The sequence below is a fragment of the Marmota flaviventris genome, chromosome 10, assembly GCF_047511675.1.
Source record: "Marmota flaviventris isolate mMarFla1 chromosome 10, mMarFla1.hap1, whole genome shotgun sequence".
In the NCBI taxonomy this organism is placed as follows: domain Eukaryota; kingdom Metazoa; phylum Chordata; class Mammalia; order Rodentia; family Sciuridae; genus Marmota; species Marmota flaviventris.
Genome location: NC_092507.1, coordinates 23,383,099 through 23,395,386, shown reverse-complemented (window position 1 = coordinate 23,395,386; position 12,288 = coordinate 23,383,099). Strand labels below are relative to the sequence as shown.

Below are 12,288 nucleotides of genomic sequence, written 5' to 3'. Positions count from 1 at the left end.
AGGGTGGCCTGACGGAGGCTGCAGATGGGGAACCTCTCCAGGAAAGGGCAGAGGACTCAGGTGAAGGGCCATGGAGGGTCCCGGCCCCAGCCCCTGCTGGGACTCCTGCCTCCCATCAGCCTAGAGTCCTTCCCCTAGGGCGGGGGCTGCTGGCCACCAGGGCCCAGCTGTGGACAGGGGGCCTGGGTCCCTGAGGGAGGATGTTGTCCATCTGGGCTCCTGGGGCCTGCCCCGCCTCATGCCCTTGAGGGCTCCCAGGAGGCTCTCTCTCCCCCACAGCTGGACTTCAGCTTCAGCAGGAGATGACCCCCCAGGATCTCGTGGTTCGGGCTACTGTAGTGCGCGCCATGCAGGAGGCACTGTGGAGTCGGTAAGGCCTGGCCTCTGCTTCCCCAGGCTGCCGCGAACCCCCGGCCAAGCTGTGTTCTGAGGGCTTGTGTGTGTGACTAACCCCACTTGAGGGGGAGGTCACTGGCTCACCCGGCCAGCCTGCGGAGAGCCGAAATGTGAACCTGGGCATCTCTGGCTTCAAGATCATGCTCTGCCCTTCAGCTATTGCAGCCCTCAGTGTCTGCTCCGGGCATCACCCACAGCAAATGCTTTCAGACACAATGAGAGGCTGTGCGGGAGCATCTGAGATGGGTGCCCAGGTGAGGCCAAAGCCCAGAGAGGGCAGGACTTTGTAGAGGCCACACAGCAAGTCAATGGAAGATTCAGGGTCACTACTATCCTCTCCCCTTGGCTGATGCTTCACCCCCACCAGCCAAGTCCCTCCCTTCCCCACCTCCCCAGCTCCATTGGCCAGGAACGGCCCAGGCTGAGGAATCTGGATTTGACTCTGGCTTTGCCATTGATCAGCCTGATCTCCTCTGAGCCTCAGCATCCTGTGGAAGGAGAACGGTCATATTTATTTGTTATGAAGTTGGGTAAGAATAGCCAGGCCCAGGTAGGGAGATGCCCGTGACGAAAGTGAGTTTCCCCGCCACAGGTCTCCCCTGGGGCTAAGTGTGTGGATAACCCCATGGGCTCAGTGCCCAGGGCCCTTCTCTTGTCCCCACAGCCTACAGGAGTGTCCCGACCTGGTGCTGAGTGAGGAGGTGGTGGAGGGCATCGCTGAGGACATCGAGGCAGCCCTCTTTGACCTGACACAAGACACCAGTTGCCGCTACAAGACCAAGTACCGCAGCCTGCTGTTCAACCTGCGGGACCCCAGGAACCAGGTGAGCGGGCTTTGACCTGGGCCCTCCGCCGGGGTGCCGAGCGCTGGCAGGATGCTCTCAGGATGGTTGGTGCAGCCTCTGCCCCCTGCCTTGCAGGACCTGTTTCTCAAAGTGGCTCATGGGGACGTCACCCCCCACAAACTGGTGCGGATGAACTCGATCCAGCTGGCCCCTCAGGAGCTGTCCCGCTGGCGGGACCAGGAGGAGAAACGGGTGAGCCGTGGAGCCAAGTCAGGAGAGGGCGGCCCAGGGATAGGAGAGGGTGAGAGGGACAAGGACAGGGACACAGACAGGGAAATGCAAGATGGGGAACAGGAACCAGGAAGCCATTGGAGAGGTCACACAGAGAGTCCGGGAGATCCTCCCAGGAGGAAAGCAGGAAGAGGCAGAGGTGAAAGGCACTGGGGACAGAGGGCTCTGTTGAGAGGTGACACACTTGGATTTCTGTGCAGCTAGCTCGTGTGAGGGTGGGACAGGGAGGACCAGGTGTAGTCTGCAGTCTGGAGTCCAGGGTGATCATTCACCCTCCAGGGGGAAAAGTTCACAGGAGTTCACTAGCCTAGGGGATGGGGTGGGGTCTGAGATGCTCTTCCGAAAGACCCTGGGCTGGTCAGAGCTCATAACCGGAGTCCACTAGGTGAACCCACCCACTGTGGGCTGAGCTGCTGTCCAGGCATTGTGGGGTCCCGGGGCAGGACTGGCTCCATAATTTGTGGGGTTCAGTGCAACATGAAGATGTGGGGCCTTTTGCTCAAAAACTGTTAAGAGTTTCAAGGTGATAACAGCAAAGCTTCAGGCCAAGCGGGGACCCTGGGCGACTGCATGGTCCCACACCCTGCCAAGGGAGGACAGGACCCCTGTCTTCTGGGCTTTCAAGGAACCTTGCAGGTAGGATGACATTGATCAACAGTGACAACTACACCAGGTCAGGCTCTCTGCACATGATGTTTAATCCAGTGCTCTTATTGGAATCCCCAGAGAACAGGTAAACCAAGGTGTAGGGCAGCTCGGGGGTGGTGGTCCAAGGCCACACTGCCTCGTGAATCTTTATTAACGGTCCAGCAGGGACTCAGCACCTGTGCTCTTTCTCTCCACCACAGCCTCCCCAGGGCAGTGAGAGGCAGAACTGACTGTGGGTGAAGTTGAAGTCTGGGAAGCCTTCCTGGAGGAGGCAGGATTAGCATGGAGGGTGAATGAATGAGTGGAATCTGGAGAGGCAGGACTGAGGGTGGTGGCTTTCCAGGTGAGGGGAGCCAAGGAGCCAATGTGGAGGCAGGGAGAGGCCTGGCTTGGAAGGGGAGCCACAGGAGAGGGCCCTTGAGGTGGGGAGGTGTGGCTGGGCCGTTGGTGGCTAGAGGCCCCTGACTGAGCTCATCCTCTTCAGGGCCTAGAGATCATTGAACAGCAACAGAAGGAGCCTCGTGGGCTTCCGACCTCCAAGTTGACCCACAAGGGCGAGGTGGAGATCCCGAGGGATGTGGACCAGACGCTGACCCTGGAGGACCTGGTGGTAAGTTGGGGCCACTAGCTGTGTGGTCGAGAGCAAGTCACCTGTCTACTCTGAGGCCCGCCTTGTTCATTGTAAAGCAGGGACCGTGGTCCTGACTGCACAGGGTCCAGGTGGGCACGGTGAGACAGTGCCACCAGGCTGCTGTGTCCATGCTTTCTTGGTCCAAGGTGCCCAGGGGGGTGGCACCAAGGCCTAGCCACAGTCCGCCTCTGCCTTAGCCCTCCTGCTCAGGTCTGCGGCGGGGAGGCAGGAGGGCCACACTGCTCCGGCAGTGGTTTCCAGATGTCAGGGGCAGGGACATGCTCTACTTGGTGCGTTTGGAGATGCCCCAGGCAGGAAACCACCCATTGCTCAGGGTGGTCAGGCCAGAGAGCCTCCTGGAACTTGCCCAGTAGGAGAGTCCAGAGTCTCAGCGCCTCTCATGGCTGGGGACTGGCTTTCCTGACAGGCACACCCCACGCCTTCCTGCCCCTGGCCTCCTCCGTCTTGCGCAGATCCGGCCCCAGGGGCTCAGCAGCTTCCAAATCTATTACCTGAGCACCTCAGCCTCCTGCAGCCGAAGAGAACTTCCCCTTGGCGCACATCAGTCACTCTCAGAAGAAGCCCACTGGCTTGGTTTGCTGTTCCCATGGGGTCACTTGTCCCCTGGCTCTAATCAGCTGTGTGTCCAGGAGAGAGAGCTTCAGGGCTTCAGGCCTCTTGACCATGACCATTCACTCAGCACATATGTACTGAGCACCTACTGGGTGCCAGGCTCTGGGGGAAATGGCAGTGAGCCTGACAAGCTGAACCCCCAGCACCCCACTTGTCACCCCCAATGCTCAGGCCAAGGAGAGCCACAGCCCAGGTGGAGAGGAGCCCTGGGAGACGGTGGCTGCTCCCCCACCAGAGCCCAGCCCTCAGAGTCGGGGACTGAGGGAGCCATGTGTCTGCAGAGGAGAAGGTGGGAAGACCCAGCGGGAGTCCTCAGTCCCCAGAGAGAGGCAGAGAGAGGGGAGGTGGTGGAGTAGGGAAGGGAAACCACACACAGTACACTGAGCTGTGCCCCTTTACAAACAGCACCTCACTCAACCTCGGACCTCGCAGTGACCTACGCAGTCTGTGCTATTCTGGGATGGAGAACCTGGAGCCATTGGCCTGAGGCCACCGGGTAGTGGTGGAGCCGAGGTTTGAACCTGGGCTGCCTTGCTCAAAACCGGAGCTTCAGCACTGCTCCCGAGGTGGCTATAAGATAAGGACAGAGTTTCAGAATCTTTTTTTTTTTGTGTGTGCTGGGGATTGAACCCACTGAGCCACATCCCAGCCCTTTCTTATATTTTATGTAGACAGGGTCTAGACAAGTTGCAAGTTGCTTAGGACCTCACTAAGTTGCTGAGGCTGACTTTGAACTTGGGATCCTCCTGCCTCAGCCTCCCAAGTTGCTAGGATTACAGGCATGTGCCACTGTGCCTGGCAGTTCAGAATTTTCTTAAACCCTCCTAAAGCAACCTATTCTTTTTAGGTGTGTATTTTAAAGGGAACAATAATTCGGCAGGGGACATCAGGAGTCCATGGAACGCCAGGTGCGGTGGAGCACACCTGTAATTGCCGTGACTCAGGAGGCTGGGCAGGAGGATCTCAAGTTTGAGGCCAGCTTTAGCAGGTTAGCAAGGCTCTATTTCAAAACAAAAAAATAAAAAGGGCTGGGGGTGTAGCTCAGTAGAAAAGCACTCTGAGTTCAACTCCTAGTACCAAAATATAAAAAAAATTAAAATGTAAAAAAATTTAGAAGTCCATTGAAGGTGGCTCACTCTCCCTGATTCTGCCCTCTGTTTCTGAGACTGGATCTAAGAATATAAAATTTAGGAAAATACTTCTGCACAAAGATGTCCCCAGTGCTATTCAGAATAGTGAAAGCCAGCAAATGACCCAGACAGCAAGCAACAGAGGTGACGGGGACACTTCAGCCCACTGCATCAAGTGCTTCTGCTATAAAACGAGGATGTCAGGTTGAATGCTCCATCTCAGCTATTTGAACAAAGGGCCCAACCCCTATGTGTGGAAAAACTATGATAAAGGAATGAATGCCTGGAATATCATGAGTTGTATGTGTGGTAGGATGGGGAAGGATGTTTCTTTTTTCAATATTTTTTTGTATTTTCAAATTTTTCTTTGAGTTCACCGTAATAAAAAAAATGAGAAAAGTAAAATAAACCGTCTCTCTGGGGCTCCCTGCCCATGGAGGGCCGCTGACTTCCCCAGCCACCTTTCCATTTGCCCCCTCTGCTCCTGTGCCTTCCAGGGACCCGTGGTGTCTAGAGAATGCAGCCCCCTGGCCCTGCCCGCCCCCCTGGAGGACACCACGGAGCAGCACCATCACCACTTCCTGGACCCCAACTGCCGCATCTGCACAGGTGGGGGTGGGTGGGGCACTGGGTGGGCTGGGGCTGGTGTGGGGATCAGCAGCAGGATGGCGACCTGGCGAGAAGGGGCAGAGTGGGGGTGCCTGTGCCCAGGTCACTGTGACATGAACCTGGTGCAGCCGCGGCTCTCAAGCCCGGGTGGCCTCCTCTTCTGCCTGTGGTTTGAGCTCCTGCCTCTGCTGTTTGCAGACTGCGAGGCCTTGAGCGGGCTGCCAGGCTTCTCCAGAGCCACCAGAAACAGGGAAGACCAGGTCTCCCAGAGAGCTCCAAGCCCAGCTCCTGTGTCCTCTCCAGAGATGTCCCAAACCAGGGACACCCCTCTTACAGAGCCCCAGGACAGGTGTGTGGGAGCTGGGAGGAACAGGCTGGGAGGGAGAGGCACACCCAGCATGGACCTGTCTTCCTGTATGGTCTTGGGCAAGTCTTCCTGTTCCATGAACCTCAGTTTTTCCACCTGTACAATGGAACTAATCATTCCAGCCTACTAGATTCCCCCTGCACGAGGCCACGCTGGGACCAATGTTCCAGTCCCTGCCTTGGTGACCCAGCACCTGATCTGAAAAGGAAGGAGTTGCTGGGGTTCAGTTCCGATGACCTGCTCTGCCTGGCCCAGTCTGTTTGTCCCTCCCTCTAGGCCACAGATACCTCCTGGGCCCACAAAAGCCTTGCCCAGCCCCCCGCCCTGGGAGGGTGCTCTTGACATGTTCTCCATCAAGCGGTTCCGAGTGAAGGCCCAGCTGGTCTCAGGACACAGCTGTCGGCTGGCCCAGGTACTCCCGCTCTGCTGGCTGGTCCTCCCTCACACCGCCCTGCGGCTGCTCGCCTCCCTTTCCTTCCTTCATCCATCCGTTCTGTCACCCTTGCTAAAACAACACGGCATCCTCTCCGTGCCTGGCTGGGGCAAATGAGACCCCAGCCCCATCTCTACAGGGACACACAGGGTAAAGCACTCCCTGTGACCCCAGGCTTAAAGCAAAGGAGGGTTTTAGGAGGGATTGTCCAGTGACCCAGTGATCAGGGCGCGTGTTGGTGAGGGTGGGGAGGAGTTGTAAGAGATTGGCTGGGACAGGCTGTAGGCCTCCAGGGCAGGTAAGTCCTCTGGCAGCCCCTGAGGGTCCCCGTATACTGCCTGTCCATCTTCTTCACCCCAGGCCCTTTGGGTGGCTGGGAATGAGTCTGCCTATGGGGGTGGGCAGTTGGGGGGGCTAACTGGCCTCCTCCCTGCCCCCAGGCTCTGCCTGAGGTGATCCGCTCAGCAAGCTGCATCCTGCCCAACGTTGTCTGGGACCTTTTGGCCAGCGTCTGCCCAGCTGAGGCCAAGGTGACTGCCCCTCTCGGTACCCCCACTTCTCCTGGTGCTTCACCCTCTTCCCAAGTTCCCTCCCATCCTGCTTTGCTGCGGGAGCCTGCCCTGAGAAATTGGGTCTAGTTCCTGTGTGACTGGAGCCTCACCGAGTGACCCTCAGCAAGTCCCTCGGTCTCCTTCCCTGGGTTTCCAGAGACTTGGATGAGACCAGGGGCATCTGCAGGCCCAGGGGACAACTGCTCCTCAGCTGCTCTCCTTCTGTGACTGCAGGACATCTGTGTGGTCAGACTGTGTCCCCTTGGGGCTCGGGACACCCAGAATTGCCGCCTGCTGTATTCCTACCTCAACAACAAGCAGCGCCATGGCCTGGTGGCTGTGGCGCACGTGGAGGTGGTCCTGCTCCCGCTGCCCGCCTTCCAGCCCCTGCCCACCAGACTGCGCCCTCTGGGGGGCCCAGGTGAGTGCTCACTGCTCACACGGCACCTTGCCTCCCTCACAGAGGACCGACTTGTTGGTACCAGTACCTCTGTCTCAGGAGAGGCAGGCACATCTCAGAAGGGAACTCCAGACTTGGGCAGATGGGAAAGGAAAACAGCCCTCCCAGTTTGACAGATGAGGAGACCGAGGCAGTGAGAAGGCAAAGTGACCTGTCCAAAGTCAACAGCAGAGCTGGGCTTCCCATCCAGGCAGCCTGGCTCCAGGAAGTGGGCTCCTAAGTACCACCCTGCACTGCCTGTGCTGTTAGGTACCCCTGAGTAGAAGCTTCTGGGACAGCCACATTTGACTCAGGTACAGCAGGACAGAGGCAGGACCCACAGATAGCAGTCTGAAAACATCACTGAGGACAGGAGGAAGGGAGGGGTCCTTTTGCTGCAGCTGCGCTGGTCAAGTTTGGGTTCCATGCAGGGATCAATCCACAGTGTGCCTCCAGGAAAGCCCCTGGGGAGGAGGGCTGGGGACTCAAGGGTTCCACTGTACCAGTTCCCTAGCAAAGTGTTTGAACTTTCTGGGCTTCATGTCCTGGGACAATGAGGTAGACTTTGAATTCACAGAGCCTTGAGGTCAAACATCCACGCCCCACCCTCAGGTGGACCTTGGTCAAGCCAAGACCAGCTCCTCCAAGACAGGCTCACCCTCCCATTTACTTTGGGGGGGGGGCTCTTCTTGGGACCTCATCTCCAGATCTGCTGTAGCCACAGTGAAGCTTTGGGGGCTCCGTGTTGTCCCCTACCAGGCCTTCCATAGCTCCCTATTCTTTTCCCAGGTCTGGAGGCTACTCACTCAAGTCTCTTGCTGGCTGTGCTGCTCCCCAAGAAAGGACTCCCAGACCCAGCTAAGTCCAGCCCTGTGTGCAGGAAGGTTCGCAAGATGGTCTCCTTCAACAGGAAAGTAGAAATGCGGTGCTACCAGCAAGAGGACAGGAGGCAAGATGTGCCCCTGAGAGGCTCCCCTCCCCCAGGGGGTTCCCTGCAGCAGAGCCAGGGCAAGGGTAGCCCACCTCCAAGGGGAGCCTGTGGTTGGCAGGGGTTTCCCAGAGGCAGGGGGAGGCTGCTGGCAGAGCCTGAAACCTGGCACCGTCCTGGGCGAGGGCAGAGGGCCCCAGCACCAGGATGGTTCCAGTCCCAACATCCCTTTTCAGTTATACCAACTGTCCGTGGCTTTGGCCATGGGCAGCACCTCCACAGGGCCTCCTGTCCCTACCAAGCCCTGCTCCAGCACCTTGAGTCCCTGGTTACTATGACTCACCAGCTCCAAGCCTCATTGTGGCCCCCAGGCCAGAACCCCCACCCCCCATCCTCTGTAGCATCTGCCCAGCCCCCTACAGCCCCAGGGATTCTTGGCTTCCTCTGCCAGCCCCCTGCAGTTCCAGAACCCCCTGGCCCAGGCCCTGACCCCTCTTTGGGCCCTGTAGATGGATCTTTATGAATCAACAGGGATCTTGATTCCCTTACTCCAGACAGAGACAGGGTGGAGGAAGAAGAGGGTCAGCTCTCCCCACCTGTCTTGTTTGTTTCCTGTCCTGCAATCTGTTTGGTGTTGGATTTTGGTTCAATAAAGAATTTGGCAAAGTTAGTTTTGCATCTGCTGACTGGTCAGGAGAGACCCTAGTTCCAACCAGATGTGGTTTGGTGTGTCTGGATTTTTGTGTATAGATTTGCAGCCTTGCTGACTGCTGGTCTGGAATTTGGAACCATCACTTTGCCCCAGGGAAAAGCTGTTGCCCTGAGTAGCTTCTAGAAGAATTCTGCAAGTATTCTGATTAGGGGGAAGAACAGGCAGGACTGGGGTGGGGGGAGAGAAGTGGACAGAGGCTTTTGAAGGTGCACAGACATGGAAATTGCTAAGGAGCAAAAGGAGAGCAAGTTTCAATGTTTTTTTTAAGCTTCTCAATGACCAAGATTTCTTCCTTTGGATAGATGAGGGGTACCACAAAGTGCCACCATATATTCCTGTGTGTGTGTGTGTGTGTGTGTGTGTATCTTTGAGTGTCCCTGTGCATGCATGTGTGTCCGTATGCACGTGCATATGTCTGATTGCCTAGCATTGGGCGGTGCTACCTTGCCTTGGCCCTGCAATGAGCTCGCCACAGCAGCTCTAATATAAAGTGTCTCCCTGTGTGTAACTTGAGAGAATTGAGTCTGAAGACTGACCTCAGAACTAGCTGCCCTGGCTAGCCAGCCCAGGGTGGGGAAGCAGGGGCTGGCCAAGGGGAGAGAATTCTGCAGAACGCCCCCCTCCTTCGCTCCAGAGACTGAAGGTATGTATCCTCTACCCACGTTTCCACCTCGCTCTGGACCCTGATGGACTGGGAAGGAAGGGGCCACGGTGGTTTCCCTCTTCCCTGCCCCTTGAGCTCTGCGGCTGCCCTACCCGCGGCCGACAGCAGAGGGGGCCCTCGGCCTTGGGATGGAGGTCGGGGCTGGCAGGACAGAGGCTGAGCTGGGGGCGGGGTGAATGAACTTAGTGGAAGGGGTTGGAAGCGGGGGCGCGGGGGGCTGTAGGTGGGGGTCAGGGAGAGGGGGATCGACAGGTGAACCAGGGAAAGTAGCAGGACTCCTTGGAGAACTTATCTGGTTCTGAGGGACAAGGGAGCACCACAGCCTCCGCACTATATGCAAATGATGCAAATTACTATGCAAACCTGCAGCTCGATTTGGAGTCCGCAATTTGGGTGGTTTTCCTAACGCAGTGGGGCGGGGGAGACGGCTGTGCACCCCTCCCCCAGGCCAGGGCTCCCCTCCGCCCCCCGGGAGACTAAGCGCTTGCTGCGCTCCCGGGAAGAACAAGCACTAGCCTCCAGACAGGGCCTTCCCTTCTGAGCTTTGGTTTGCCTCTCTGTAAAGGGGGGTGCTAACGCGGCCCTCGAACGCCTCGCCGGCGGGGAGCGGGTCTCCATGTGAGGATCCCGTCGCCTGTCTTGAGGCGGCGACTGGGTGACGTGACCCCCACCCACCTTTTAGCCCTAGTCCACTGTCCCTTCCCCGTCTCTCTTTTGGTAGGGGCCGGGAGCGCGGCTTAGGCCTGACGTTGCTAGGGGGCGTGGCCGGGGTTGCTAGGCTCGAGGGACGTTGCTATGCAACGCTGGGCGGAGCTCGCGTTGCTAGGCCGGAGTAGGAGTCGTCCCTTACCCTAAGGGTTTGGGTGGAAGGTGCCCCGGGCCCACAAGGATCGAGATGGTGCCCTTCCTGCGACTTTCCCCGGGTCTCAGCGTCCCCGGGCTGGACACAGTCTCTGGGGGTCCTTCCGGTTCACACCCTCTGCCACTCCGTGATCCTCTGGGCGCCAGAGCGAGGAACCCTGGGTCTTTGTGCACGTGTCTATGAACCTGCTGGTGCAGGAGGTGGGGAGGGGCATCATTTTTGGATTTCCATAGCAACTGCTCCTGTGTCACCCCATTGCTACTTAAGGTTTGAGCAGTTGCTTGTGCAAATTTGCATATCTGCATGTCATTAACATAGAGGCGGGGCCTGAGCTTGTTTGGGTAACTATCCCCGGAAGGTTCCCTTTGCTCCTTTCCCATTTTATCTGATGAGTACGTGGGAGGTGCATGCGTGAGTGTTTTGCTCATCAGGGATCCCAGGTTTGGGGTGGGTGGCTTGAGTTGATAGTGACCACTGCCACCCAGTCAAGTATCCTTGAGGGAAGACAGCTCCCTAAGCAAAGCCAAGGCTTGTTGGAACCCAAGTTCAGCCCTATCCTGCCTGTATGGTTTTTCCCTCTCTATGGATCAGTTTCCTTCTCTGTAAATAGGATTACTAATCCCTAACTCACTAGTTTATGTGAGGTGAAATAGGATGCCTCTTTTACACACATTTATTCCTGCTTCTGGCACACAGTAGGCACTCATGGTATCTCTCTCCCTTGTCGAGCCCATAGCCTTTCAGAACCCAGCTAAAGCAAATCAACTTCCTTTGCAGCTCGAGATATGACAACTAGACACCAGGAAGAACTTCCAGATGAGAGGGCAGACTGGATTCCAGGCACAGGATGAGGATTATTGGTTTGCCTGTTTTTCCTTCTTGGAGGCTAGAGGCCAGGTTGGTGCAACATGGACCCTCCCCCCACCGCTTACATCCTTACAGGGACACCAATGTTTCCAAAAATCTTTCATTCTTAACCCAAAGACACTGGAGCCAGAAGCTGCTGCAGCAGTGACCGCTGAGGTGGGAGGCTTGAAGACTGAGTAGAGGAGATGGAGGCTGAGAAGGTACCCTCTGGGACTGAGATGTCTGGGATGGAGCAGGGCCACAGGGAAGGTGGAGGGCAGAAACATTGGAGCAGGCTTGAGCCTCTACCAGAGAGGACTGGGGAACCCTGGAGCCACTCCTTTACCCTTTCTGGGTCTCAGTTTCCCCATGATGACAATTGGGACTCCTTTGCTACAACAGTCTGGAGGGGAGAAGTCAACTCAGTGTGCAGAACTCACTTGCTGAGGAGCAGCTGTGCGGCAGGGCAGTGGTGGGAGGGAGGGAGTTCCCTATTCTTGGGGCTGTGCAAGCAGAAGCGTGGCTGGGATGGGACAGCAGAACTTCCTCCTGGAAGCTCTTACTCTTGTGTAGTCTCCAGCTGCTCCAGATACCTCCTCAAAGGCTGGGAAGTGCTTCTTGGGTCTAACTTCAACTCCTCTTGCTCTGCTGGATGCTTCTTGCTCTCTTTTCTCCCAGTGTCTCTGTAACTTTTATGACCTTGATCGCTAGGGTCACATGGAAAAAGCAGAAGAGGTGTTAAAGGGCAAAAAACACTAACGTCCACTCTGTGTTAACGTTAGTTCTCAATTAGGTTCAGATAATTAAAATAAATGAGCTTGGCTCCTGTCCTGGTAGAAGGTTGGTGATGGAGAGGGAGTTCAGGAGCTGGGTTCTGATTGGTCGGTTGGCTTCTGGGAAGAGTTAGGATCACATAGGGGCTATACCTTGCAGTTGGCACCCTGACTCTTATTATACTTAGGACTGCTGACTGCTGGCAGTGGCCCAGCCCCTTCCCTGGTGCCACCTGTGCTCCACAGGTGAGAGTTCCAGGGACAGGCTGAGAGCCTGGCAGTGCCCGGTTGGCCCGCCTGTGTCCCACTCTGGGGGCCAATTAAATCTCTATCCCTAGCCGCGCCGATTAACAGTTAATAAGGCAGCAAACACCTGCAGCTATGGAGGCGAATTAAGAGCAACAGTCGGCATAATACACAACCCGATAAGTGAGCAATTAACAACCTGAGAAAGATTAATAGAAGCAATTATGTCCTACTCAGAGCTCGGTAAATACAACTGTCATTGGCTGGGGGATTTAGTCCAGTCTCACCTGACCCCACCCTGGCCATAGCCTCTGCTGGCCATAGCCTCTGAATAGAGTCAGCCT

The 12,288-nt window shown here is 56.7% G+C and overlaps 1 protein-coding gene across 2 annotated transcripts; it reads left to right on the top strand.

Moving 5' to 3' along the window:
• Positions 1-17: 17 nt before the first annotated feature.
• Positions 18-8,462, top strand: LOC114094109 (SPOC domain-containing protein 1). 2 transcript variants are annotated; one of them, XM_027937053.2, is made up of 11 exons: positions 18-60; positions 280-370; positions 1,061-1,220; positions 1,317-1,433; positions 2,605-2,730; positions 5,012-5,123; positions 5,322-5,472; positions 5,746-5,902; positions 6,364-6,453; positions 6,709-6,895; positions 7,703-8,462. In XM_027937053.2, the coding sequence occupies exons 2-11, from the start codon at positions 303-305 to the stop codon at positions 8,362-8,364; spliced, it is 1,830 nt and encodes a 609-aa protein (XP_027792854.2). In that variant the 5' UTR covers positions 18-60; positions 280-302; the 3' UTR covers positions 8,365-8,462. The 2 variants fall into 2 exon arrangements, with proteins under 2 accessions (XP_027792854.2, XP_071474809.1); XM_071618708.1 differs by lacking the exons at positions 18-60; positions 280-370; positions 1,061-1,220; positions 6,709-6,895 and having other exon boundaries at positions 1,334-1,433; positions 7,703-7,926.
• The last annotated feature ends 3,826 nt before the right edge of the window (positions 8,463-12,288 follow it).

What these genes read in the sequence shown, in the direction of transcription:
- LOC114094109 (XM_027937053.2), top strand. Translation starts at nt 303, where the DNA reads ATGACCCCCCAGGATCTCGTGGTTCGGGCTACTGTAGTGCGCGCCATG. An exon ending in GGGACCAGGAGGAGAAACGG is followed by an intron (nt 1,434 to 2,604) that starts GTGAGCCGTGGA and finishes CATCCTCTTCAG; the next exon opens with GGCCTAGAGATCATTGAACA. An exon ending in TGACCCTGGAGGACCTGGTG is followed by an intron (nt 2,731 to 5,011) that starts GTAAGTTGGGGC and finishes TGTGCCTTCCAG; the next exon opens with GGACCCGTGGTGTCTAGAGA.